Below are 27,984 nucleotides of genomic sequence, written 5' to 3' on the forward strand. Positions count from 1 at the left end.
AGAGGAAAAAAAAGCTGAAGTAGTTTCTTGCTATGAAAGTACATGTGATACTTTTACAGGGGAACACGGCATATGACCTGATTTTACTACCTTGTATCTATTGTGGTTTCCCCATTGCACAGAGTAATTGAAACAAAACACTTAAAACTGTTAAGAAACTGAAAAACAACTTCCAGAAACCTTATGCTTTGTTTTTAAAGTTAGATACAAGTTAAGCTGATAAGGATCAGCTGCAGTTATTCACACAGCACTATTCAATTATGCTCCAAGTCCATGTTTCCTAAAAGATTTCTTCGAGGACATAAATTTAAATCCTTACAGTAGAGTCAATGTTAAATTACTGTATTTGCAAACATTGGCCTTTTTGGCTATTCAGTTAAATTTCTTTTGGCTCTGCCTTACAAGGAAAACATCAAACCAAAGGGCCTGCCAAAAGACATGCATCTGGCACCACAAAGTTCTACCCATGGATTAACTTTTTCCTGAAGAGGAGGCTGGTCTTTGTTGATAGCATTTCATCAGTGAGAACTATACTTAAATGAAAATGAAGTAGTAAACTCCATCTTTACCAACATCACCTAATCAGGTGTTTCAGTTGTCTCAAGAGCTAGGTGTAGCATCTATATGTTGTCAAAACAGCCTAAAGCTGATAATGATTTTATTATAACTGGGGAAAGCATCACTTACAAGGAAATATTTTATGAGATGTACTGTGGTTTCCCACTTAAATTAAAAAGAGGTGGAATGCAGCAATTTCACTAAAAAAAAAAAAGACAGGTATCATTTTTATAATCCATCCTTATTACAGGAGCCATGTTAATGCTATGAAAATGTCAGCCATAGTCTAGTTTTTACTTCTGAAAAAGCACAGATTGTGTTAAAAAAATTAGAGAGAGCATTTAACAAAATAGAGTATTTCTAACCAGACCTAGTTGATACAGAACTGCACAGAGCAGTCATCAGTGACTGGTTGTCAATTCTAAAATCTGAGGTGGGGTACTCAACTACACTGATCCTTCTGGGAGAAGCCTATGTGAAATACTAAACAACATGGTTTGAAATATACAGTGAAACAAGCATTCAAAAGAGCTTAACTTGTCACTTATGTTTAAATACCTCTAACAATGGTAAATGAGACAAAATTTTGCCAGTCAAGACTGTTGGGTTTCTTTCCTTTGTTGAATCATAAACCATCTGACAACTTGGGCTGATACCACTAATGTAATTCTGTCAAGTCTTAATCAGATTCATTATCAAAAATTGCACGATCTATTGGGCTTAAAAGGATTCTCAGTTGCAGACTGGACTATAAAAAAAGCATTTTTCATAAAAAACCCTCAAATTCCATAGAGCTTCCTTATTTTATCTAAATGTTAAGATTTCTGGTTCAACAAGTCTCAAAACACGATTTAGCCAGCACAATAGCTTTATTTTACAATTTGAATTATTGTACACAATTCAGTAAAAGTTCACAGGAGGAACAGTATGAAGACACACCACTTTTTGGTATTTCCTTCAATTAGAGCCAAAGTGAAAGGTCTCCAATTAACTGCCAAGATAAGAGAACAATACTTGGCTGTTAACACAAGTCATGTTAACACTTAAAACATCAAATTAGTTAATGAAAAGGCCACATCTTCAAATGCAATTATAAGTATTTTAATAAACTTTTAGTTTCTTTTGGTAAGACAAATTGCCCCATATCCTACAGCTAACAGGTAATGGAACATCATGTTTTCCCAAGGCATGTAAGAAAGCCAACAACACCGCCTCTGCATTATTCCATACCTTAAAAATGAATGCCAAAAGCAACTGTTCATGTGAAATTTTATTTCCTTCAGACATGCTGATACTCTTAAGAAAAAAAGAAAGGAAAAAAGAAAGGAAAAAAGAAAGGAAAAAAAGTCCAATCCAAACTTTTCCATATACATTATCTTGAGGCACAGGTTCCCCTACCCTTAAATAAATTTTTTACACAGGCTATATTACAGCATTGTTCCTATCTGAAGTTATGGCACATTGACTTCCTGGGGTGAAAAAAATTCTCCTGTGTGTTCAGCTGCTACAATATGGCACAAAGTTAAAAGTTAACACCATGACTAAATACTCTGATGCTTTTTTGCTGGCTATTTTTGGGGTGCACATAAATAAAAGGCACACTTTTGCTGTCTCCTATCATTTATGTAATGTACAAGCCTAACTTCCCAGCACTGCTCCAGGCCTGCTGGCCCAGTGCAAAAGAACATTTAAGTCAGCTTCTAGTGCTAGTAGCAGCTTTATATACTTAACCAATGGCTTTAGTTTAGCATGCTACTTCCACTGTGGTGACTACTGATGACAGGCCAACAGTGTTCCTGAAAAAGAAAATTACAAATTCTCAAAAAAGAAAATGACATTAAAAATAAAATTATTTATATTCACTTACATGTCTATTTTCCAGATGTGTTCACAATGTTCAGAAAGTGCACATTTTGAAGTCTTGTTTCAGTATTACAAATGTCTATGACCTACACATTATAGCAGTGCCACTTGCAACAGTATCATTCAAGAAGTGTCAACCCTGCCACGACTGACCCTGTTCTGCAAGAGCATCATGAAAATACAAGAATTTGCTCTTAGCTAGAACTTAGTGTCCATAATGTCTTCAGTATGGTATTTTAAAATATTTGCATTGAACTTTGTACAGCAGTCAGAATCTGAAAAGTAGAAGTTTAGTAGTTTCACTTTTTGGCGCTCATTTTTACTTAAAATATTTTCAAGAATGAAAGTAATCTTACAGCACATGAAGAACCCTCAAAAATAAAAGCTCCACTAAATATTACACACTGTTAAAAACTTATCCCATAAGATTTAGTTACTGATTTGTGAATCCTTACAAAATTACTTTTTGTGATTTAACAACAGATAACATTGATGAAATTAGCATATATAAAAACAGCTTAAGTCTTAACATCAATGGTCTGACAAACATATTTAAACAAGAATATTCTGGGTTAAGACTAGTGCTAAATTTAGCTCCTGAATATAGCTAAATTTAGGTTTAAGAGTTTAGATACTCTCAATTTAATATGCCTTTAAAAAAGGTAAAGTCCAACTTTCAGAGGAGTCTGTAAAGAAGCAGTTTCAAGTAAGTCTGGAATAATTAGGTATTGTGGCTAGAGTTACCATAAATATTGACTACATGCTGACTTGACAAGGTTGTGTTAAAAGAAGTGTAAATTGAACCACTACCTTTGAAGGTTCTTGCTTTGGTTATCTTTAAAAAAAATTTGACTGTTAAAATAACAGTGCAAGTTCACTATAAAGCCACATGCCTCTTTCTCGATGTTCTCTTACCAATTGGTTTTTATTATGTCCACTGCCAGCAGTGGACATTCTGCTTGGAAAATCCACGTCCTTCTGTGAAAAGTTTGGCTGAATCAAATGAAGAAAGTAATTCTGATATCAGAGTCAAGTGGGAACACACTATTTCATTGAGTTCTTGTTCAGAGTATTTAAAAACCTTCTTCACCTACAGTATTTTTGAAACACAAGGCACAAATAGGGAGTGGACATTCCAGCAAAAGGTGATTGTCTGAAATTAATAGTCCACAGCAGTCTTCTAATCCAGCACAACGAAACATTTTTGCTGTCCAATTCTATGCCACATCTTCTAGATAATCTGCAACGTCGCTTAACTGAGAAATGGTAAGGTCTTGAGTGATGCTTTCGAGCTAGAAAATAAAAAAAATTGCAAACTCAGAAACCACAAAACCAGTAAGAATTATGTCATGTATTCCTTCATATGCTTTCATATACCTTTTGGCCTCAAGCTCTTTCAGTGAGATTACACAATCCTTTAGGAGGTACTCAGACAGATCTGGAGATACTGGGGTAAACCTTTGTATGTTGGGCACTGAACCAGCTTCCAATACATTTTACTCACCTAGAAAGGCACAGTGAGTTGTGCTAGTGAACAACTGTTGCAGGATTTTTGTTTTGTTGGGATTTTGTTAATCAGTATAGCATCTAACTTAGCAAGGATACTAGGTGTCAAAACCAAAATGTAATGAATAATGGACCTTAACATACAACCTAGGAACTAAAGATAACAGCATGTTACTTCACAGAAGGTTGGAAACAAAGTCAAGACAAGATCAGAAGAATATAAAAAACAACAATTCAAAAATAATCATACTTTATCACTGGCATTTGACTCTTCTGTTCCCACAGAACTTTCGTCTATTTCTTCGCCAATACTGATATCACTTTTTTCTGAACGATGACTCGTACTAAAAAGAAAGCAAACCATAAGCACAGAAATAGTATTTCCTTATCAAACATCCAGGTATGACATTTATTTTATACCTGGCATTTGATTGGAATTGCACCTCCTAGCAAGTCAGATGTGAAGTTCATAACAACTAAAGGTTTTCTACCTAAACAAATCCATAATAAATACTGAGAAATACTTAGGCCTCAATCATGCAATTTACAACACCAATACCTTCACATCATAAGCATGAGGTTATTAAATATTTGTTACCAACTTTATTTACAATTGTATATCTCAGCATACAACATAATTATTGACTAATTGCATTAATTGCTAAAACATTATTAAGTGCATGGTTCAGGAAAAACACCAAACCCTTTCCACAACGAACCCAACACAGAATCATGCTGAAGTTAGCAGTACGTTTTTAAGGAACTCATTATCCCTATATAAAAAGAGATATGTTTTGGTTGGTTTTCTAACTGGTAACTAAATCTATTAAAATAGCAAACTGAAGTTTAAAGGAGTTCAGAAATACTCAGTGATAGTGACTGTCTGTCATATTATGAAGTAATTAAAATATGCTAGTGGATATGCTTATACTGCATAAAGTACTACCCTACTGAGGTACGATCCTTCTCTTACCTGTTGAAGTCATCAGCATATTCATCATCATCTCCATTTCCTAAATAAGATTTAAAAGCTATTAATCAAACAAGTTCTCTTCAGGAAATACAACCCCCCCCCAATCTATTCCTGCACCAAAATACATGGTCTGATGACCAGCAAAAGTGGGAGTAGATTAAATTAGTTACACTGATTAGGAAGATTAGTTATGTTTGCCATTATTTAATCTCAGTATTATTAACATAAACTGTTTCAAAACTGAACATACATTTTCAGGACATTAGCTGCATTGCTGAATACAAAAGTTAAATACTTGACAGTTCTATTTTGAGAGAATTCTTCCATCACACCTTCTTCATATTGCACCAAAAGAAAAGCAACTTTCAAAGGTGTGGAGGGCCTCTAAATATGCACCTGAAAAGCAGTAATATTTACCAGGCTATCTTTTAACAAAAATATAAACCTGCTCCTTTCGTAGAAACCTCAACAACAAAATTCATCACTTGGTATTAGTAAATGCATGCACAGAATGAATCAAATTTTTGCTCCATGTGTAAAATATTAACCCACAAGAGACCAGTTTGCATTTTTTTGGATTTCTTTAGATCACATGTCGCTTTTAACCATATTAAGCTTCACAATCTATGTTAAATAGAATAACATAAGTAGAAACGGGAAGATTTTAGCTCAGTATGTGTATTTGAGTTTCTCAGATTCCTCTAGGAAACTGGGCCAGAATTTATCAGTTATGGCCAACCAAAAATATCAGAGCTTCCTCATGTTTAGCAGTTACTTGCCTAATTCTAGTGATCCCAGCTTTGCATTCACCAACCGCAGGTCTTTTAAAACAGAGTTTCTATCCAAATCTGCAAACAAAAGCATTTATATCAGAAACTGGACTTGTCACTCATTAGTAAGATCCCACTTACACATACAAACTAAGCATTTATAACACCTGTTCTTTTATTTCAACCTTATGCACTTTTATAGTATAGTACAGCAATATCATATATTTTCACAGCTGAACTCTGATAATAGTTAAAAACTCGAGGAGTAAATAGGAATAATTTCCTACTACTCAGGGATTCACAACATGAAAGCAAACACTTCTAAAGAATTGGTACAAATAATTTAAGATAATACAAGGGAATAAGCCAATTTCATTTAAAACTGAGCAGTAGAATTATATAGTCCTTTCTATACAGACAAAAAAAAGGGATGTAGATAAGTATTTCATGCTCCAAAGCATAAAATGCCCCAGTGGTAGCACAATATATCCAAACCAGTATGCCACCACCCTAAAATAGCACTACTGTAAAGCACATTACAACCAGAAGGGGGCCACATAATCATTCTTCCATCTGAACTTGTAGCTCATTCACTGCATTACAGAAATAACCTCTACAATCATCAAAACACAAAAAATTATGAAAACTTACTATCAGACTCCTTTAGTAAAGGTGCACCAGTCAGGGAGCTTAACCCACTTTTTAGAGCCGGTGCATCAGAAAGGGATGCTAGACCTCCTGCTTTATTAGCCTCAGTTTTCCTGTAAAAACCAAATAAATAAATACTCCACTCCCAATAAGAGCTGTAAAATATGCATCATTACCTTCTTTTCTGTTATTACAATGTCATAAAACTAAAACAGCAATACTACAGCAAAAAAGAACAAGGAAAAAGCCCTATTCACTGCAACCTTAAAAGCAGTAGGCAGTTCCCTGGCACAAGTGTCAACCACAACACTGACTGAGAAAGCCACTTTCTCACCCATGCAAAGACTTCCGCCTGTCTTCTCCCACAGACAGAGCACCTTCATCAGCATCACTATTTATGTCTAGGGGCCTTTCATCATCCCCACATGTAAATGCAGCCAAAAGAAAAAAGATTCAGACATAAATCAGTACTTCAGTTTGTTTTATGTCTTAAAGAAATTACTTCTGATGAAGCTATTAATTCTAAGAGCAGTCAGTTTAGAGAACAAAAACCTCTTGGTTATAGGAAGATAGATCTTACCGTATGTTGAAGTTCATTTGGCTACTACCTAGTTCAAATCTTACTTGCAAATAAAGGATAAATAAACACAAATAAAAAGAGACCAAGATTTTCATATTTAGTATTTCCAGAACTTTTTACTCTTTTGATTCCATTCCTATTAATAATGGGCATAATTTGAATAATTCATAATATCTAGATCACCAAAGTATCATGTGTAACATCATATGTTAAAGTGCTTCAAAATTTTGAACAATGGGTCAGAGACATAGAGATAATGATTGCCTGGATCATCCCTCACACTGTCATTAGCAACTGCTTGCTCTGAACCCATCTTAAATGAAAGCCAAGATTTCCATAAGGAAAATACCTTTTTTGCAAAGAAAGCAATGCTGGCAGCTGTCCTACTTATTTACCCCTTGGGACCCCAGCACACCAGCACAAAGTACCATAAAGGGGATTCTACCTCAAGAATATGGGAGGGGTTTTGCCCTCTAGAACAGTTGTCAGGAAGGTAAAAATGAGCAATTCAGCACACACAGCTCAGCTACAAATAGCTTCTAGCTCATTTGTTGGTAAAACATTCAGCACACCTCATTGTGGGATGTTACTAGAATAGCTGCATCACAGTAACATGCTACAAAATACTACTTGTGGACTGTGACTACTACAGACAGACAATCTGGAAACAATTTTTTCTGTATGGAGTTTCTCTACTAGGAAAAAAAGTCCTTACTTTACTAAATAATTAGCCTGTTTTTCGGATTGTCTTTTAGAAGAAATCTAGTTTACCCAGTTTCAAAGAAAATTTCCCTTGCTGTCATATGAAAATGCTCAAAAAATAAGAAATTAGTAAATATTATTATGCAAAAGTTTTTACAGTCTTTTCTAATTTACCCAACTTACCATTTAGACTATCTGCTACAATGGTTACTTTGGTTAAAGGCTAGCTAAACAAGTTCTCGAGTAAGGAGGAGTAAATGCACTCAGATGCAGTTTTAATCTTGATATTAACAATGAGAAAAGAAATACTATAGTAGGGTTGTAACACACAGTATTTTCCAGAGTACAATCACTGCCCTTTGAGGAAAAAAAGTCTACTCCAACAAAAAACATCCAACAAAGGCTGTATTATAAATAATCTTTTACAAAGAGTCCGTTAATTTACTAGAGACAGACTTCATTTACCTGGTATGATGACTTTGTGCTCTACCAAGCACCAAGCACCAAGGATCCTACTCTAAGACTAAGCATCAACTGTAGCACTAATACAAAAAAGCTTGTGCTGCTCTGCCCACTATCAGCATAGTGGGGGAAAAGTCAACTGCCAAACCGACTTACAAATGATCCTGCAACCTCTTCTTAATGTCTGCTAAGCTGAAGCAGTTCTCTGATTACTTGAGCACAGCAAAAGAACACCATGAAATGATCCTGCAGCATTGCTCAATACAGTGGTATCTAAGTTAAGCTTCAAGATAACATAACACAAATGTTTCGGTTTTATAACAAAGCTGCTGCATAGTTCAGTAACTAGTTCTTGTTTCAAATGGCATTTTTCAGTCATCAGACTCTACAGATGAACAATGAAAAAAGTGCTTTGCATGCATCTGCAAAATTGGCACATGCAGCAGTAACAACACTTCACTGAAAACACAAAAAGTGTTGCAATGTGAAGAGAAAATCCTCAGCTGTAAGGAAACTTTCCTTATTATTACAGTCTGTGGAGCCATTTAGAGGAAGACAAAAACCACTGTTTAGAGTGTTTTTTGTATTCCTTACAAAGCTGTACCAATATTTAATGCACTGTCCCTGTCACTGTCCACTTCCTTTAGTACAGATGATCACTGCAGCTCTGTTGCAAGAAGAAACACTCAAGTCTGTGCCTCATACATGTTCATTCCACCAAAGAAACAGGCTGGGAATATTAAATACCCTAACTGATGCATCTTAAAGTGATACAGGTTTTTCCACTCATAGTACATCCAAGAGATCCCAGAGAACACTGTGCATAGAATAGAATACAACAAAATCAGAGACATTAATATTCTGGAAATAAAATGTTCCAGATCTGAACACTTACAAAAGCAAATAATCAAATAACTAATAGCTCTCAAAGGTCTGCAAGCATTCAGAGGACAAAATAAACCATGTATTAAGAACATCCATGTTACCTACCAGCTATAAGTTCTTTCTGGTTTGGGTACAGGATCATCAAAGAAAGAATCTCCCTCTACATCATCTTCATCCACAACTGGATCACTTTTTTCTTTGGTATTCAAGTCTTTGTTTTCTAGTTGAGGATCTAGTTTTGTTTCATTAGGCAGAAAATGAATACTTCTTTTGCTTGCTTCCCCTGATGAGACACTTGTATCACTCTGAGTGTTTTCAGCAGCCTTGAAAGACAAAGACAGGAGTAAGTATTCATGTCATGTAATACTCTAAGTGTATATATAAATGCACAACACATAACATACACCTAGCATCACTTCTTAAAATATTACCTCAAATTCCTGAAAAGGAAGCAAGTTCATTAGTATCGTCAAGAGTCACACCATAAAACGTTGTTTTATCACTTTACAAAGTGTTCTTTATTGCTGCTGCCATTAAAATCTTTTGTTCCAGCCTGTGCATTGCTATGCTATCTACATCATTTCTATTATAAAAGCAAGCAATTTTAAAACATCTTAGTTATCAAATAAAGAAATCTACAAACAGACTGATTCTTACATTTTATTCATGTCTTTTGCAACATCTCTACAAACAAAGGTTCTTAGTTATAGCCACTGTCTTCAAAAGAAATCAATTTAAACCCATGAAAATTACTCTAAATTCCCTACTAAATTGTAATCTCTGCAATATAGTATTAGGTTTTAAAGTAATAAGCATAAGAAAACTAGAGTTAATGACACATTCTCTCAAATACTAAAACCAAAAATGACAAAAGTGAGACTTTTGTACATAATTTTCAATCTTCTTCTCATGCTTATGGCTCAGTCCTAAAGTCTGGAACGTAAGGACAATTCCATATGCAACCTTTCACATCAAGTCACACAACTCAAACTGCAACTTAGCATGGCTGTGTGGCCCAAAAAACAATATTCTAATTTACCTAGATAATCAAGGTGCTGAGAAAGAAAAATGTTTTTATATTATTACCTAGCAAGGAGTACTGCTATTTTTACTTTCTCCTAGACTTATTAACATTAAGCCAGTAAAAGATTTATGACACTAGCTTCCTTTCTACAAACTAATAGCAGCACAATTTGAAACAAAACAAAAAGTATTATTTAATCCAGATAGCCAATATGTATGCAGGTTGTACTGTCTGAAGTATTTTTTATCAGTCATTAACTTTCATTCAGAAGGCTGAAGCCAAATTTTCAAACTAAAGGCCATGAAAGTTAAAATTACCTTAGTAGGTCTTTTTCATAGCAAGGCTATTTTAGCTCAGTCACAGAATCACATTCAATTGCTGGCAGTAGCTCAGTTTTTCTAGGGCAGGAAAAAGTACTTAAACCCACAAGTGGTAGTAATAAAAATATTTTGATTTCCTATCTAGAGTAACAGAATTGTTTTTGAAAATTAAGAGCTTGATGATAGCCTGGCTACAATAAAAGGGAAGCGACAGCTACTTTTCTGTTCTGGGGCCTGTACTATGTCATGCCAGAAAAGTATAAGCACAACAGTTCATCTTTGCTTGGAATCATAGATGAATGTTTTGCTGAGTGGAATAAATATTTTCAAACTGCAGATCATTTAAGTGAATGCTGTCATATCTGCAGTTTCACAAGAGCTCCCTCTTTTACTCATCTCATGTATGTTACAAAGCTTTTCATTATATATAATCTTACCTTATTTGGTATAGAGTGTGCACTTGACCGTCCATCAGATGATTTTGATGTGGGGCACTGGCTGTCACTTAGAACTGGAGCCATCTAAGAAGTTTCAAATAAGCACTTACTAAAACTTATATTTGATTTTGTAATAACTGGCACTGGTGAGGTTGCATCTCGACTACTGCATTCAGTTTTGGGCCCCTCTCATTAGAAAAGATATTGAACATGTCCAGAGAAGTGCAACGAGACTCATGATGGATCTAGAAAACATGTCCTAAGAGGAACAGTTGAGGCAGCTGGTCTAAACAAGAGGAGGCTCAGGGGAGATGTAGTGAGGTGGGGAGCAGACTCTTCTACCGTGCCCACAGTGAGAGGTCCAGAGGAAATGGCTTTAACATGAGACAGGGGGGAATTCAGATTACATAACAGAAAAAAATGTTTCACTGTTACAGTGGTCGGGCATTGGAATAGGTTACCCAGAGGGGTGGTGGAGTCACCATGCTTGGAGGTGTTCAAGAGGCATCTGGATCTGGTGCTGGGTGCTGTGGGTTAGGGGTTACAGTGATGGTGCTACGCTGATGCTTGAACTGGATAATATTTCAATGGTCTCTTTCAATCTCAGTGATTCTCTGATCCTATGATAATTGCATCCAACAAGAAACAAAGCTACCACCCTCACTTGGACAGTATGCAAACCTTGACACTGGGAAGACAACTAACAGTAGAACTAGAGAAAACTGGGAAGTTATAGTCACACACAGTTTGGAAATCACAGAGTGAGGAGATCCAGCAGGGGCTCTCCCTTCTAAATTGCACTATGGGATTTGACTCCAATACACTGCTGGCACGTGTCCCTCAGCAAGTCAGTTAAACACCCTCCAATACAGTGGACTGCTCAGTGGAGTCCCCGTAACAGGACACAGACAGACTGGCAAGCACAAGAGTCTTGGCTTTCCTGGGGCATTCCCAGACAAATACAAGGAAATACAAGGGCTCAAGGAAATCCCGCTTTCATGTGACAGAAAATTATTATGTTAAGAAGTCTATGACAACTACTCCTGAATTTAAGCTTTCTTTGGGACACTGAATACCTCCTGGGTGTAGAGAACTTTCTTTCAAGTCACAATCAAATGCTATTGGTTGGGTTTAATTCACTTAATCAACGTATTTATTATCTATTCCATTCAAAAACTACTGTCACTGTCTTCAAATAGTTAAATACTTTGATATATTTAATTTTAAGTACATATGTTTTCAGTAGAGCTTTAAAGTTTTTGACAAAACTCATTTGAGGCTTTTCAGGTCATATTAAAATTAGAAGTATGCTAAGGAAAACAGGTATAGATAAAAGTGTTACCAAACAACAACAAAAAAGAGAAAATAAGTGACAGTGTTTTGTGTCATTTATCTAGATTCACTCTGTGCTACTATGCTGTAGTAGAATATTAATAAAGAGCCCTAGGGTGGTATTAATAGTCATAAAGTTTATCTCTTATCTCTCTGATTAAGTTGAAGGCATAATATAATAAAGACCTGTAACAGTATAATAGTACAACAATAGCCAAGTGTTCATAATTTCAGTTTATTTTTCATCATTAAAAGAAAGAATAAATAATTATAAAGAAAGAAATTTCAATTTAATATTACTTACTTCTCCACCACCTGAAGTCTTTTTCTGCTGACACTTCCTAACAACCTCCAACAACAGGGGGCCACCCACAGTACCTTCTGCTTCTGTAATTCCCAAATCTCGAGCTAAATTTTCTCGACCATCAAGGCCATTTAGCTGGGGGGATAGAAGAAAAAAGAACAACATCAAAATAACTGTCAGAAAACAAAAGATAAATTTTGTAATACAAAAAAGTCTTATTTAACACAGCTTTACCTGAACTAAACAGTGATTATTTATGTTTTCTTGTTGCTGGTGGACTAAAGTAATAAAATCATAGAATCACTCAGGTTGGAAAAGACCCTTAAGATCATCAAGTCCACCACTACACCATGCCCCTAAGTGCCTCATCTACACCTCTTTTGGATATCGTCTATTGCATAATTTACTTCTGATCTGTCACAGATCATGCAAAGTTATTTTAAATATGCAAGAAGCCATCATTAGCATGCTTTGGAATTTAAGAATTTATATGGCCAAATTACTTTAGCCTATCACATTTAAAAGTGGATCCAAGGACACCTGGCCAGTGGTCCCAGCAAATTCATGGATGATGGGGAGTCACCATTCCTATGCATACAGAGCTATGCTTGCACAGATTAACACTTACTTTCAGTCTCTGTTCCACATTAAAAAATACATAGGTTTGGACAGAAAAAGGGATGAAAGCTACTTGGTATCATCCAAAAAACCCCAAAAAAAACCCCAAAAACACTTTTTCAAACTGAACTTCATACTACAGGAGAAGCAGAATGCTAAAGCAAACCCAGGCTGGTTAGCACAGCCCCAGATAGAAACACTGCAAAGGGCACCAGTTCATCTTGATCTCTTATGACCATATTGTGACACTTCCTATCAGAACACAGGTCTAGCAAATACTGAAGTGAGCTACTACTAGCCAAGCACACTGGATAAAGAGACAGCACAAGAAACTGCTCAGAGGCAGAGGCTAGTAGAGAAAGACAAAATCAAATCTCTCAGCACCCTACCCAGCAGTCTTGGCCAGCTCAATTAACTTTGGCCAAATTTCCTTTATGCTCCTCAATACGTGAAATGGACACATTTATTGGAAAACAGAAGGGAGTGTTTCAAAGAGCATAAGATGCCTTTACAATGCAAATGAAGCACTGCTCCCAAGAGTGAGTGGCAACACAATACAAAGCGTGGCTGTTTTTACTTGTTTCTATTTGGTAGCATGAACATGAATCTTTGTACAGATGTGTTCTAGTAATAACTTAGCAACTAATTTGGCTAAGAATATTTGGCAAAGAACAAAGTTGTATGGGATTGTCTTTGAATAAACCCCTAAAATGAAACATGAATTTCTGAGAAATAGAAGTCAACTAACTGATTGATTTGAAAAAATTGGATTTTAAATACATTAACTATTTAAACCAATGTCAAGAAAAAAAAAGTACTTGGGATATAATGAGAAATTCTGCAGTGAAATGAAACTGCTTCAAACTCAAAATTATTATTAAAACCTTTATATCATAAAAAGAGACAAAGATGATGAAAACCCTCTAATTCAATACCTAAAGCCTTAAAGCAATCAGTTGGGCCACATATTCACTGTAGGTCCCTCCCAACTGAACTATTCTATTCAAACACTTCTTGTCAAGTATATCTGCACAAAATCCTTTTTTGTCACTGAAATTTCTTTCAGAGCAGATGACTGACATTATTTTAGTTTTCATGTAACAACACTAACTTAATATTATGACATAGTAAAGTTAGTGGCAAAAAATGTTGCAGGGGTATGCAGGATTCATATACCATTACATGTTTCCACAAAAATTATCAGCTTGTTAATTCAAAATTAAATTACTATCTAGCATTGATTTTGATAAAGAGAAATATTCATATTAGCCCACTTTCCTGAAAAATGTATCTGCCATAGCTTCTGCATTCATTGCCATGCACTTCAAACAGTGAGCACTGTATACAAATAAAACCAGTCTATCTTACTGTGCTTGATTCAGGCTGAAAAACAGCTAAAGTAAAATCAAGATTGAAAAACCGTAGAAATTCTGCAACAAGACCTGCTACCAAGCGACCTAAAAAGAAAATAGGAAGAGTTAGAATACACCAGACAGAAACAAATCTTATTTCAAAGATTTAACAGTAACACCAGCACACATAGCTTCAGTACAGACATAGTTTAGACATCCAGCAAACTACCACCTCATAGCAAGTTTGTATACTAACTCCCTAATTTTGAACTTGGCCATCAATATCAAAATCAGTTAAGCCAGTAATACTGCAAGAGCATTACAGACTGCTTACAAAATTCACATGCAGCGGTTTCTTTAACTATTCAGCTGTTTTAAAACATCATTTTGACATTTGTCATATATGTGCATTCACTCCTGTACCTCTACTCTTAATTTTCACTGGTTGCTGTTTCTATTGGTCTAGAATGTCTCTGAGTTAGCACAACCATAAGGCATCATGAAATACTAACTTCAATGCCTTAATCACCTTAATTAAAAATATAACTTCAGCAATATTAACTTTAAAAATTATAGATTTCATTCTATTCTGAATGAGTAGTAATTAGGACATTTGAAAGGAACAAAAGCATACTTAATGTGAATGGAGACTGCACTATTAATAAGATTTGAAGACTTAATCCTTTGTCTCCTATTTTTATTATCAGGAGAAGTATATACTAAACAAAGAACTTACCATCCTTTGTACCTAAAAAACTTTTCAAGCTTTCATTTACCAGAGGTGCTTTGTTCTGTCAAAAAGCAAAAAGCAGACAGCAATTAATGTAATCTACATGCTAGCAAGAAACTGCAAACCACAGAAAGCTAGTGTTTTGGTATACTCTGCTGCACAATGATGCCCTGCCCGTGCAATGCACTTCTTTAAAATCTACCTTTGTATGAATTCCATAACTACAAGTAAAAGCTATGTAGCAATAAATTTATTTAGGCAACTTGAATTTGTCTCGTAGCTAAAGTAATTTCACCAAAATTCTTAATAGCATACTGATTTTTATTTATCTAATGACTGAAGAGGTAAGTTAAGCAGGTAACTTCCCATGTTGCTCCTCTAATATAGTGCAAAATTTAAGGCAATTCAGTCCAACCTTTTAAAAATTGGAAATTTACAAATCTTCCAAACGAATTGTGGACGATTATAGTTATTAGAACACAAATCAGTATCTTCTATTAATTAAAACATCTTCAAAGATATTATGAAAAATGCTTTTTTCTCCCTTGTTAGATGTGCCCTCTTCAATTTTTAAACAGTAATAAATCAATATGCTGTGTCTGGGTTTGTCAAAATTGTTCTGGGATTTTTCAAAATAAATTTTAAATGCCATTCCTAAGATAGAATGGGTATACTGGGTAAGAAAAGGATCAGTTAATAGGTATTTATCACTAGAGTTGCAAATGCTAACACACAAGAAAGTGCTACCTGAAAAAAGGAAATCTTGCTTAATATTTTAGAATTCAGAGTCATGGTAAGTATTAACATGTCACCAGTGTCAGTAGTGCAAATTTTAAATATCATGATACGTGTAAGCTTTTTGAGAAATGGTGAGCTGAAATGTACTGTAGCAAATCTCTCTTCTTGTTACTTGAACTATTGCTGTTACTCTCCAGGTAGTGTGGGAGGTTGTTCTCTGGGTGCTCTATAATATCCTGATGCTTCCCATAAAGAGATGGCACTGTATTACTCTATATTACTCTTCCACCACATCTTCTTCAGCCATCTTATGTTAAATTTCTGGAATATGGAATCTCAAATCATAGAATAACTACTTCCCATCCTTACTAACATCCCAATATTGTCTGTTTCGGTTAACCAGTAGAGGAATAGATCAGTTTTCCATTCCTCTCCTTTTGAAGCAGAGAGGCTGGACATACAGCACTCTCTACACCCCAATTGTAGAAAATGGAAAGACAGAGGAAATGAAGTAAAGTCAGCAGCAGAAGAGGTCACAAAACTGGTATCTGTATACCACAGCAGTACTCTTATTCCACCATGTGTCAGTATCTCATTCCCTAAATATTAATATATTGCGGAGGTGTCAGTACACAGTCCATCTCTTTATTAAGAATTCATCCTTAAGTGTTAAAGCAAATGATCCTGAAGCAAACCTACAACATCCTTAAGGGAAATACCATAAGCATTAGCATACTTGGCATTTTACTGGACTAAACTGCTTTTGAAATATACTTGTCAAGACACCCCAGTAAAGCATTTTCAATTTCAAAAGAAATTATTCTGATTTGATAAAATCTTGATCAGTCAAGTAGATATCTTTTTTAAAAGATGTATTTGATGGAGAAAACATTTAGCCATTCTGGTCAACTGGACAGAAGCCATATAAACCCAGCAGAGACAGACACTTAAAATTGTAACTTCAAAAGGCTATTTAACAATTCCTATTTTTAAACATCAGGAAACACCCTGATAGTCCTGTTTTGTGTTCTTTATACATCTTATGCAGAAATACATATTTCTATCTTGTTACATTTCACAAATAGAAAGTATTAAAGCTACTATATTTAATTCTACAGAAAGGATGTTTTTTCTTTCTGATTTGTTTTTTACAGTTCTCTTACCTCTACTTTCTCTTGTTCTTCTAATGCCAAAAACACAGCTGCTCGTAACTCTGCCTGCCAAACAAAAAACAAAACAAACAGCATTTCTACAAGCACTTTTTTTCCTAAGCAAATAGGATGCAAAGAGCTAGCAAGTAGCTTTACAGCTATTTGTTTCTCCTCAAGCAACTTGGCATGGACTGTAATCTATATCAGTGCAATTAAAACACTTAAGATTACAGGCAATGTTACTTGAGGCAGAGAAATAATAGTTTCCACTCTGAGAACAAGGCAGGGGGCAGCATAATTTGATACAAGACTTCCTAAATTATTTCTTTGTACATAAAAAGATTCCAAAGTACCTAAATTATCTCCTATTAGTTTATTCTGACAGTTAAACATCCATCTCTTTCAGGCAGCTCCAAAACACCTACCCTTCATTTACAATTCACTCAGGAAATATGAACAAATAGGCCATAATAAGCCATTAAAAACTAAACATTAAGATATACAAATTGCTATGATTTCTTGTCAGATTACACTCAAACCCCAGAATTTCTCAAGGAAAAGAACATGATCACAGTCATTCAAATACTCCCGGTAGTAATAGTTTACCTACCTGATTCTAAATATATTATTATAAAGAATCAGAATTCTTCTAAGAACTACTTTGAATATTGAAGCTTATGCTTTGCCTACTTTTTAAAAAATTTTGTAAGCATCTCAGTTCTTCTACTTTCACTGAACACGTCAAATGGATAACATACATTTGATGAATTAGTCTGCCACTTTAATCAACCCTTAATCTGACATTTTGAAGTCAGTAGATAACACTGTAGTAATAAACTAGAAAAGACAGCATATTAAAGTTTTCTCAACAGCAAAAAAAATCAGAATTTAAAAGATTTATTTCCATAATTAAGAATAAGCCCAATATAAAGAATGTCTGGACTTTCTCATATATATTACAAGAGGTAACTAAACATGAAGTAACTGGTCCCTCCCACCAAAAAAATAAAACCAAAAGGAAATGCCCACCCATAAAAAACCCAACAAAGCAAAAACCCCAAACCCTACCAAAAAAACCCCAACCCACTCAGAAAACAACCAAACAAAAAAACCCAAACTCAAAAAAACCTTTCATGGGAAAAACAAACACTTCTTTTTTAAGGAAACTTCTCTTTGGACACCTTATTGAAAGACAAAAAATAATGCAAAAAAGCTAAAAGGATTTCCCACCAAAAGAAGAGTAAAATGCTTACAACAATTATACGCAATGGTCATACTAACACTGCAATCACATTTTTTCAGTTGCTGGGATACAGTATTCAATCAGAAAATCTTCTTATAAGCAAATAATTTATTTATTATTCTTACCTTTTTTTTTTTCTGGTGTTGGGGTGCAGTTGTCAATCAGTGAGACTGTTTACACATCCCATTAATGTAAATATTATTCTTACAAAATCAGTTTCCATTTAACTTTGCAACCAGCAGCGAATAACTTATTTATTTAGTCTTACCTCACTAAAATAAACCTGAAAGCAAGGCTTTCTTTTCACTTAGGCCACAGAAACCAAATATATTTACATAATAGGATAATAAAACTAACAAAGCATTTCTGACTGGCTGCTACAACTGTTCAAAATAAAACACACCAGTCAATGCATGTGGGTAGGGTAGGGGTAAACCCGCCTAAGGGTCTGGATCATGGGACCAGTGAATAAAGTTGTCTGAAAGTAGTTGCCAGTACATCAGCTAATCCAGAGTCTGACCTGTTTTGAGATTCTGGAACAATATCAAACACTCATTTTTTTTCACTTAACTGGGATTGTTTACCTGCTCCACTCCTCTAGGTCCAATCCACTGGCTTTTAATTCCTAATGGAGGTGCTTTTCTTCCTCTTATCTATTTAATGACACATGGTCAATTTCTCTCAGATGTTGCCATTCTCCATGAATAGCTGGTTCACCTTTATTTACTTTAGTGCCTAATTAATAAACTTAAGGTAAGGAGTTGACCACCAGAAGATAATGCCACTGGTATTTACATGTCCCTTTAGCTCACCTGCATCATCTAGAATACCACCCTAAAGTCTTTCCAAAGATACACAGCCCTGAATCGACCCTCTAACCCTGTAAGCATCGCAGTGTTTGAAGTAACATGTTCCAGTACTATCCCCACAAGGAAAGTTTACAGTACTACAACAACACACTGACCTTCATCCTTTGTGGTGGGTACTGCTGAGATCATAGCACAATATTCTCAAAATATCATCTCAATAAATTTAGACAAAGAACCACACACTAGAATTTGAGTGAGGTTAAAGCAGTAATTCTCATCTTCATGCAGAAAGTAAAAAGCAACAACAACAAAGCTGAGGCCAAAGGAATAATCACCCTACTACAAGATGAATCATACTACACCAGTAGGATGGACAATGTCATATAGGCTTTTCAGGACCTGAGGCTAGTCACAGAGAATTTAAACACCAGAGACTGAGATCACCATCATCAGGTACGGCCACAGTAATTTGCTCCCACCAGCAGATATGAAGGTTATAACTACACAGATTAATCCACTTACAGTGTTCTTCTCACACTTCTTTTGTTTTTAATGGGTATGAACAGACTACATTTCTCTTTGGCCTAGTACCCTTTGGCACCAGCCCAGTACGTGTTTCATACATTGTTACAATCTATGCTTGTCATTTCAACATTTCGCTATTCCACACTGCCTCATTCTGCTAGCAGTGCTCAACACAATCCAAATACACCGTGTAGAATTTTATTCACCGTCTAGTAAAAAGGCAGACCAAAGCTTGATATTCTAATTCCCCAGCCATATTCTTTCTAAGTCTTCAATAAAACAGGATTATGTCAAGAGACAGATGTTGATGAGTAAGTGTCTATCATTTTTACATTCATCAAACCGACAGACTTCTTTCTCATACTGTGAAAGACACCCATTCTCTTCTATCCCTAAGAAGTTTTATCAGGCAAGAACTCATGTCAATGAAACAGCAATTTGGTTTCACTGAACTTGGCTAAAACAAGGAAGGCTATCATTATATATGACAAATATTGCCTGTGTTAGAGAAATGTATGGGTAAGTGTTTTGAAACAAAATTAAATTTCCCCTTTTCCTCCCAGGCATTTACAGCTCATCAGACAACACTGGTTTTTACTGATTGTTAATGTACTGTAAATCAGAAATTGAAATCCATGAAAAAATGTGTGTTTTCTGCACTGAACTACAGCATCCCTCTTTAGAACCTGGGTAAGTTTACCCTATTGGAAATAGAGACCCTTTTGCATGTACCCTAAGGACTGTCCATGAAAACAGCTCCCTCCGTCTGCAGCTCCCTGAAAAAGAGGATAACAGTTCTTACTATCTCAAGAGCTCCCCAAACACACTTTTTAGGTGGCATCTCAAAAAATGCTTATCTAATTTGGAAATTTGATTTTAATAGGAAGACAACCAGCACCTACATTAGCAAGGTTATTGGTCTGATTTAGCAGTATGCTTGTAAAGCCATAAAGCCATCCACAGCATCTTACATAGCAGATACTGGATGAAAAGTGAAAGGATAAGACAGAGACCATTCAGGACTGAATGATTACCTGTAACCTGTAACTACCTCCCACTTGTAGACTCCAAAATGTATAATATTTAGCAAGTCCATGGAATTTCTGGGTTGTTTTTTGTTTGTTTGTTTGTTTTTGGTAGTATTTGTCTTTGACTGTGCTAGAATAGATTTGTCCAGGACTTAAACAAGAGATCTGATTTTCCTAAGAAAAAAATTGAGACAGTATTTTCCGACAGGAAAATACTTGCAAACTTCAAACACATTTCTACACCTCAAAGCACATAGGCACATCAGTGGCCAAGATGATTTCTCATAACAAGCACAAACTCTGGATATGGCTTGCTCTTTGCATTCTGTCTCCTTTGTACAGCTACACAATTCACCTTCAATCCCCATATCCCAACACCCTCCAAAGAGATCTCATCAAAATATTTTTTTCCTATCAAACTTTATTCATATTTTCTATTGCTGGGGCAATATTTCATATGAATGAGCAATGGTTTCCCAACACTGTGGAATACTAAGTAAAAAAGTGGGAACTTGAGCTTCATAAACTACTTTGTACCTGTAGCACAGCTGAGTATGACGTTGTCTGCTAGCTAACAGAGCCTTGCTGTCTGCTTTGTGCATCTCTCAACATTTCTACGAACCCTTAAGAGTTCTGCAGCTTTTGCAGAGGAAGTCCTGGGCTTCTTTTTTCATCCAAGACTCACTAGCAGAAACCATAATATAAATTTCAGCCTGTCAAACGCATATGCTACCACTCTTCTCAACCCACTTCAGCAAGCTGAACACAGTTTTTGAAGCCATACAGGCAGCATTTTGTATTCCCTAAGAAACAAGGGGTAGGCAAGCTCACCAAGTGCCAATATGGGATACACTTCAGAGATCTGCAATGAGCCAGCTGGAGGTGCAAAATCTCCTGCAAACTTGCACTCACAAGATGTGCATCAGAGGATGCTGTGGTTAAATATGTGGTTTAGGGAAGTGAAATGATTAAAGTAATGCATAAGATTTTTCAGGGACCTGCCAGCTAAATCACAGGCATGTGTAACCACCGTCTGCTCCAGCATTGTGGAACAGGCCCATGCATGCCCAAGCATAAACAATCTCTTGCATTTGTAAAATTTAGTGGCACATGGGCACCCTTCTGCACGACTTTCAGTATCTCCACTTCCTAACTCCAAAACAACTCTCATACCCCTTGGTAGATAGAGAGCAGATGCATTGTGCTGGAAAGAGACATGGCTGAATACTGAGCTGTTTCACTGCTGGTGATCAACCCAGGCTAAACCTCTGTGTGCACCAGGATAAACACCTCTCCCAGTCTACATGCAAATCCAAGGATGGTGTCAAACCATAACCGGGAACATCTCTACCAACATTACTCAGCAATATCCTTCCTGTAATCTCCATCTGCAAAATCTGTAAAGGTTCTCATCCTTGAGCACGTGGTGGGTATGCTCTCCCCCACTGCCTGCTATACTTAGGAATCTTGGCTAAGGGACATAAAGCAGTGATTGTGCACACATAATCTCCTAGACATAAACAAACAAAGTCCTGGACTAGGAGTGGAACCAGTTAGACTCCTCCCTGAGAATATGATGAGGACCATATTAACATTTAAATGTTGAATTTCAGTTAGTTTATTTGAAAAAAATTAAAAATGGTTATATTTTACTTGACTTATAAAACTAAAAAAAAAAAAAAAATAAATATTAAGTTGACTTTCTGGTATGAACTTCTTCAAAACAAACAACATCACAACAGGCAGAAAACAGGAGGTTACACTGCAGCGCACAGCATGCTTATCACGACAGTTAATAATTTTAAGACATTTAAAAGCACTGTTCATTACCATACATGGATCGAAGATGCAAAAGCAAGCAGAACAATTTTAAATGACCTGTGTACATGCTCTCTTTTATCCTCTCTAACATCACACCACTTGCACTGAGCTTGTACCTCAGCCATCCAGGTTTTGAAGCAAATTAGTAAGAAATTAGCAGTACCACCTGGCCAAAAGCTCTCCTAGGCATATGACATTAGTGATGCTAACCCCCCTCACATAACTGCAGCATCAGCAAGTTCCAGAGAAGATGCAAAATTCAGGTAATATAAACTTAAAAGTATTCCGAAGCAAGAGATTAAAAGATATAAACCAAAACAAAGTAAGATAACAAAGAAACACACAAGAAGCATAATGGCTCCTCTTGCTCAGATGACGACAGCTTCCCTAGGAGAAAGATCACATTCTCTTCAAGACAGAACACTCCTATTTGTACACTATCACACAGAAACTGATAATTTTCACTGAAATACAAATATCTACAGTTATATTGTGTGTTTACAGAATTCATTAGAAAGCTGTTTCATTCATCAGACTAATTCCAATGGTCAACAAACTACATATAGTAGAAATCTGTACTATATACATACATTTAAGTGTGTATATATACATATACACACATATTGCATTTTAGAGAATACAGGAAATTCTCAACTGCAAGCAGTAAATACATTTATACAACTTCCAATTTTAACAATATTACTTTATTAATTACCTCAGTGCGCAAACTTTAAGACAAATACAAAAATTATGAACAGATTTTTAAAATGTCATCTAAGTAACATTTTTGAGATAAATAATTTACATCAACAACAATGCAGCCAAGAAATTAATATCAAAATAAGAATAAACTGCAAGCCATTATAAAAATCGTGTCTTAGTAGAGAACTAAATTATGACAGTAAGTTTCTTTCTAAAAATTACTCTCATTATGTTACAAAATGTGACACCCTGATACATTCCATCCACTGAAATAATTCCCCTTGAATTCTAATCCTTCCAGTGCTTCATACCAATGCAGCTATACATTGACCATATATTTTTTCCTTTATTGTAGCTTTCTAGCCTCATCCATCTTGAAAAATGATCAGTTCTCATTCTACAGTGTGAAACTAGCATCAGTTTTGATAACATGTAAATGTTCAGTTCTACCACATAATAAAAAAATATTGACACATAATAGATAAGCACTATTGAACAAAATCAAGTTTAACTAATTTTAATAAAAGAATGACTGCAACTTTTTTTAATGGATGGTGTAATCTAATTTCAATTAAAAGATGACAGCTTAAAAAGCCTTGCTCAATCTTAATTCTTCCAGCAACAGGGTTTTGTCAAGTAATAGCAGAACAAAATCTCTAAGTCATTAACACTGCCAAACAACACTCAACAAACTCACATGCCAATTAAGGTTTACAGCTAAGAAAAAAACCACCATGAGTTCTTCCAGTCAAAAGCCTTAGCCATAAGCATACCAGTTATTAAACAGTAGCACCTTGTATTAAGGAGAGACATCATCTGGCAAGGAGGCTGCATTTTGTACTTTTCTAAGTCATTTGTTAATTTGCCATAACAGCACCTTACACAGTATTGGACACTGCACACTCTAAGCATTATAGAATAGTGAACTACAATAAATTTATTCACATAAAACTCAACAGACTGGCAACCATAGTATGAAATTTTACATACTACACAAAGGTAGGAATTAAGAAATTATGGTTCACGAGCTCCATGTGACCCAACTGCCTTGCCATGCTTTTTCAAATTACAATTTTACTATCACCATACTTTCATTGTTTAATAGGAGGTGAGTGGTTAACAGGTGGCCCAAAAGGCCTATCTGACATGTATTAGAAAAGCCTCACTGCTCAGAACACAGTTACTTCAGCTAGAATGTTCATTCTCTTACAGAACTTAACTAAGGAACATCCAATTTGAAAGTGATGAACAATGTGGTTTTGAATATTATTTTGCTGAAAAGTATGACTAGTTCAAAATACAGTAAACTTGAAAGTACATACACAAAGATGCTCTCACTTCCATAAACCACTTCAGTTGTTGAACTGTTCTTGAAATATCAGCAACAACCATCTACCTCTGGAGACTTAACACTGGAAAAACACCACCATCCCTTATCTGAAAACTACATTTCTCCTCCAACTTTGAAGGAAACTTGGTCTCTATTATACACAATAATTATTCCTACAAGCTTTTAATTTGAACAAGAATCCATGGAACCAATTTTCCTACCCTTTCTGACACAAGCTCATGCTGCACCACAGACTCAGTAGTAGCGTGCACTCCACTATCTTCTGTAAATTTTCTTAACATAGCGCTCGCTATTTGTTCCCTGTAAGCAGGCAGCATCCCCCGAGAGTTTCCAGACTTAGCAAGCCTTCAAGGCACAACTGAAGTAACCCACACTCAAGAAGAACAAGTGCTTAAATAGCGACCCACAACAACTCCCGCTTGAAATTTTCAGTAAGGGCTTTCCGTATCGAAGCAGGGATTAACTTCACCCGCCCCGTCCCGCACCACGCTGCAGCCCACTGCTTCCAGCCAGTCTGGCGGCAGCAAGGGAGCTCTTGCGGCCACACGCTACCCGAGAGCGAACGCGCACAGCCGGGGCCGGGCTCCCCGCGGCGGCCCCGCGCTCCCCTCGCTCTGCCCGCCCGGAGGATCCCGAATGCCCGCGGCCGCGGGGCAGCGCCGTGCGATGGTCAGGCCCCGGGCCCTCGCACCAGCTCCACCACGAGCAGCCGGGGAACACCACGGGGAAAGCAGGCGCCACCACCAGGCCGCGACGCCGAGGGAACGCTCCAGCCGGGAACACCGGCTGCAAGCGGGAGTGAGAGGGGACGAAGCACGGGAAGCCTCGGTCCTCCCACACTCCGCAGGGCCGCGAAGCTCCGCCAGACCCAGCCACCGCTCCCCGCCGGCGGGAGGCCCCTCTTCGCCCACCTTAATCTTATTGAGCACCCCGCTGCTCTCCAGCGTCTGCACCAGCAGGTCCCGCAGCTCCGTGTCCTCCTCCGCCGCCGCGGCCGCCATCTTGCTTCTCCCTGACAACCGCCCAAACCGCGCTAGCGGCGGGACCAGCCCGGCAGATTCGCCGCCGCCGGAGGCGCCAGCCTAGGGCGGACCCAAGGGAACGGAGCGGACCGCGCCGCTGGCCGCCCTCAGCACCGCCCCGAGAGGGGACGCAGAGAGGCCGCGGCCGCCCGGCGCTTTTGCCGCCCGCTGAGCCTGGAAACTGCGGCGGCGAACGGGCAGCGCGGGCGGCGGGCGGGAAGTTCAAAGCGGGGGCGGCGGTAACGGCTGAACTGCGCGGCCGCCCGCGCCCGCAAGCGGCCCCTCAGGCGCGCCCTGCGTCCCTCCCTTTCTCCCGCCACGCTCGAACCCAAGCAACCGTACGAGGAGCGGCTGAGCTCATTTGGTCTGTTCAGCCTGGAGGAGACTGAGGGGAGATCTCAACACAGTCTACATCTTCCTCGCGAGGGGAAGCAGAGGGGCACGCAGCCATCTCTTTGTGGTGATCGGTGACAGGACCTGAAGGAATGGCATGAAGCTGAGTCGGTTTAGGTTAGATACTAGGAAAACGTTTTCCTCCGGAGAGTGGTTGGGCACTGGAGCAGGTCCCCCAGGCCTCCCCAGGGAAGTGGTCACAGCACCGAGCCGGTCAAAGTTCAAGAAGCGCTTGGACAGCTCCGACACCTGGCAGCTGCTCTGTGTTCGGGCTGAGGGTGAACAGCCCCGTTCCAGGGCCACGCTCGCTCCAGCAGCTTCTGACGGCAGCAGTGGGCTCCGGGCAAGGTCTCACCAGCCTGCTCTGCTGCCCACAAGGGCGCCTGGCACTGAACAACACCTAGAGGGGCTTCTAGAGCCCTCGTTTCGTAACAAGCATGTTCCTTGTTGCTCCTTGAAACAAAAAGTATAAAGCTTTGTAAATTGTAATGCTTTCTCTGCAGAACTACATGTGGCATTTTTTCCATGCTGAACTGCTTATAATTTTTTTATTGAAGAGAAGTCCAGTGTACGACAAATAATTTTGTAAGTTAGGAATGCTCCAAGGGAGCAGGTACGGCCCTCGGGCGAAGCAGGGCACTGCGGGAGGCTGGTTTTAAAACACATACACCGACTGTTCAGAGATACTCGAAAGACTTGGCCAAGCCTGTGAGGACAGGTGTCCATCACTCCACCCCATTTCTGCTGGACACATGGGAGGTACTGCTGGAATCCTATGCCCATTCCCACAGCTGCCCAAAGAATATAGTGTTGTATTTTGAAATTGTGAAGTTCAGAAACATTAGCAGTCTTTCACTTCAGTACAAAATTGTGTTAAAGTAAACCCACAACACTGTACTTAAGCACTTAACAATTCTTTCCATTTAATTTTTCAAAACCATGTCAGAAACAAATAGTAGAGGGAGAAAGATAATGTCTGGTGCTACAGTTATTATTTGTTCACTAGATCTCTAAACTTAATGGAAAGAAAAAACCCACTTGATAAAATAATTCATGAAGAAAAGAGAGCAGAGGAAGACAAATCAGTAGATGCAGAAGATAGTTTATAATTTGTAAGATTCATTTAGCATTTCATAAACAGTGCCTTCCAGCTTTCAAATACATGTAGAATATTTTCAATCCATTCTACAGATAATGTTTTTTGAGCTATGCAAACAGCAGACTATTATATAGCTAAATATCCATCAGCTTGAGGGCAGCAAAGCACAGTCCAGTGTCCTATTGCAATGTGCTGCCTCAAATTGTCTCACGTGTGAAGGAAATGTTTCCATTTTGAATTTATGTAATTCCCAAGTCAACTCTGTGGAAATCATAGAAACACATAGCTACAGGCTATTAACACAATTTAAATAAAATTTAAGCTTTCAAAATAATCCATGGACTAAGTCAACTGATTTAAAATTAGGACATGAGAATATACATATATTCCAAAATGTGTACATCTGCTCAGAGTATTGTAAATGTTTCTTTACCACACTTTTAGGAATAAAGTCTAGCTGGATTTGTTTGTTCTATTTGTGCAATGGGAATAATCAAAGCAAAACAACACATTGTGTTATGGAGAAAAAAATTTGAAAGTCTATCTTGATTCTTAAATCCTAATGTAAACAGCTGAAAGCTGGAAAAATGTATTCTTTTGAAGCGTTTCAACTCATTTTGGGTTGAGTTTTTTTCAGGCCATGCATTTCAGCATATAAACATATAGAAATCTAGGGTACTACCACATTTGTTCAGAATTTTTTGAGGAGAACATAATTTTCATGAAATTTAAAAGAAACTTTTCAAATATTCTGACATTTCCTCATTTTTTTCATAGCATCATGAGTGCTAATAGGCAGCAATCAGGAGATAAAAGACAACAGAGAAACAAAAGGTCATAGTAGACAGACAAATATGAAAGTCTCGAGGAGATGGTTATCCAGTGTAGCTGTCCGTTGTCTATCTTTGCATACTTCACAAAAACATACTTTTTAATAAGTGTCCATTAACATGCACTATTTTATGATATTGTAACATAAAATTGTGGCTTCTTTGTCCTATTATATTAAAGGCCTACACTATTTCTGAGTAGCTTTGG

The 27,984-nt window shown here is 37.3% G+C and overlaps 1 protein-coding gene across 3 annotated transcripts; it reads right to left on the bottom strand.

Annotated features, from left to right (window-relative positions):
- Positions 1-1,408: 1,408 nt before the first annotated feature.
- On the bottom strand, positions 1,409-27,813 carry CEP43 (centrosomal protein 43). 3 transcript variants are annotated; one of them, XR_008436196.1, is made up of 13 exons: positions 25,344-27,813; positions 16,966-17,019; positions 15,071-15,125; positions 14,351-14,439; positions 12,365-12,499; positions 10,729-10,812; positions 9,053-9,270; positions 6,322-6,431; positions 5,680-5,748; positions 4,901-4,940; positions 4,178-4,271; positions 3,337-3,713; positions 1,409-2,354 (listed from the first exon to the last, which is right to left on the bottom strand). XR_008436196.1 is itself a non-coding variant. In XM_053972916.1 (12 exons), exons 1-12 carry the CDS (start codon positions 25,431-25,433, stop codon positions 3,639-3,641), a joined length of 1,113 nt encoding a protein of 370 aa, XP_053828891.1. In that variant the 5' UTR covers positions 25,434-27,813; the 3' UTR covers positions 1,409-3,638. The 3 variants fall into 3 exon arrangements, 2 of the variants coding, with proteins under 2 accessions (XP_053828891.1, XP_053828892.1); XM_053972916.1 differs by having other exon boundaries at positions 1,409-3,713; XM_053972917.1 differs by lacking the exon at positions 4,178-4,271 and having other exon boundaries at positions 1,409-3,713.
- Between the last annotated feature and the right edge of the window lie 171 nt (positions 27,814-27,984).

The sequence above is a fragment of the Vidua macroura genome, chromosome 3 (assembly GCF_024509145.1).
Source record: "Vidua macroura isolate BioBank_ID:100142 chromosome 3, ASM2450914v1, whole genome shotgun sequence".
Taxonomy (NCBI): domain Eukaryota; kingdom Metazoa; phylum Chordata; class Aves; order Passeriformes; family Viduidae; genus Vidua; species Vidua macroura.

Excerpts from the sequence above, each read along its gene's own strand:
- CEP43 (XM_053972916.1), bottom strand. The coding sequence starts at position 25,433 with ATGGCGGCCGCGGCGGCGGAGGAGGACACGGAGCTGCGGGACCTGCTG. Across the intron at positions 17,020-25,343 it reads GGGTGCTCAATAAGATTAAG|GCAGAGTTACGAGCAGCTGT; the intron begins GTGGGCGAAGAG and ends TTTGTTTGGCAG. Across the intron at positions 3,714-4,177 it reads AGTCAAATGCCAGTGATAAA|CTCGAAAGCATCACTCAAGA; the intron begins GTATGATTATTT and ends TTTATTTTCTAG.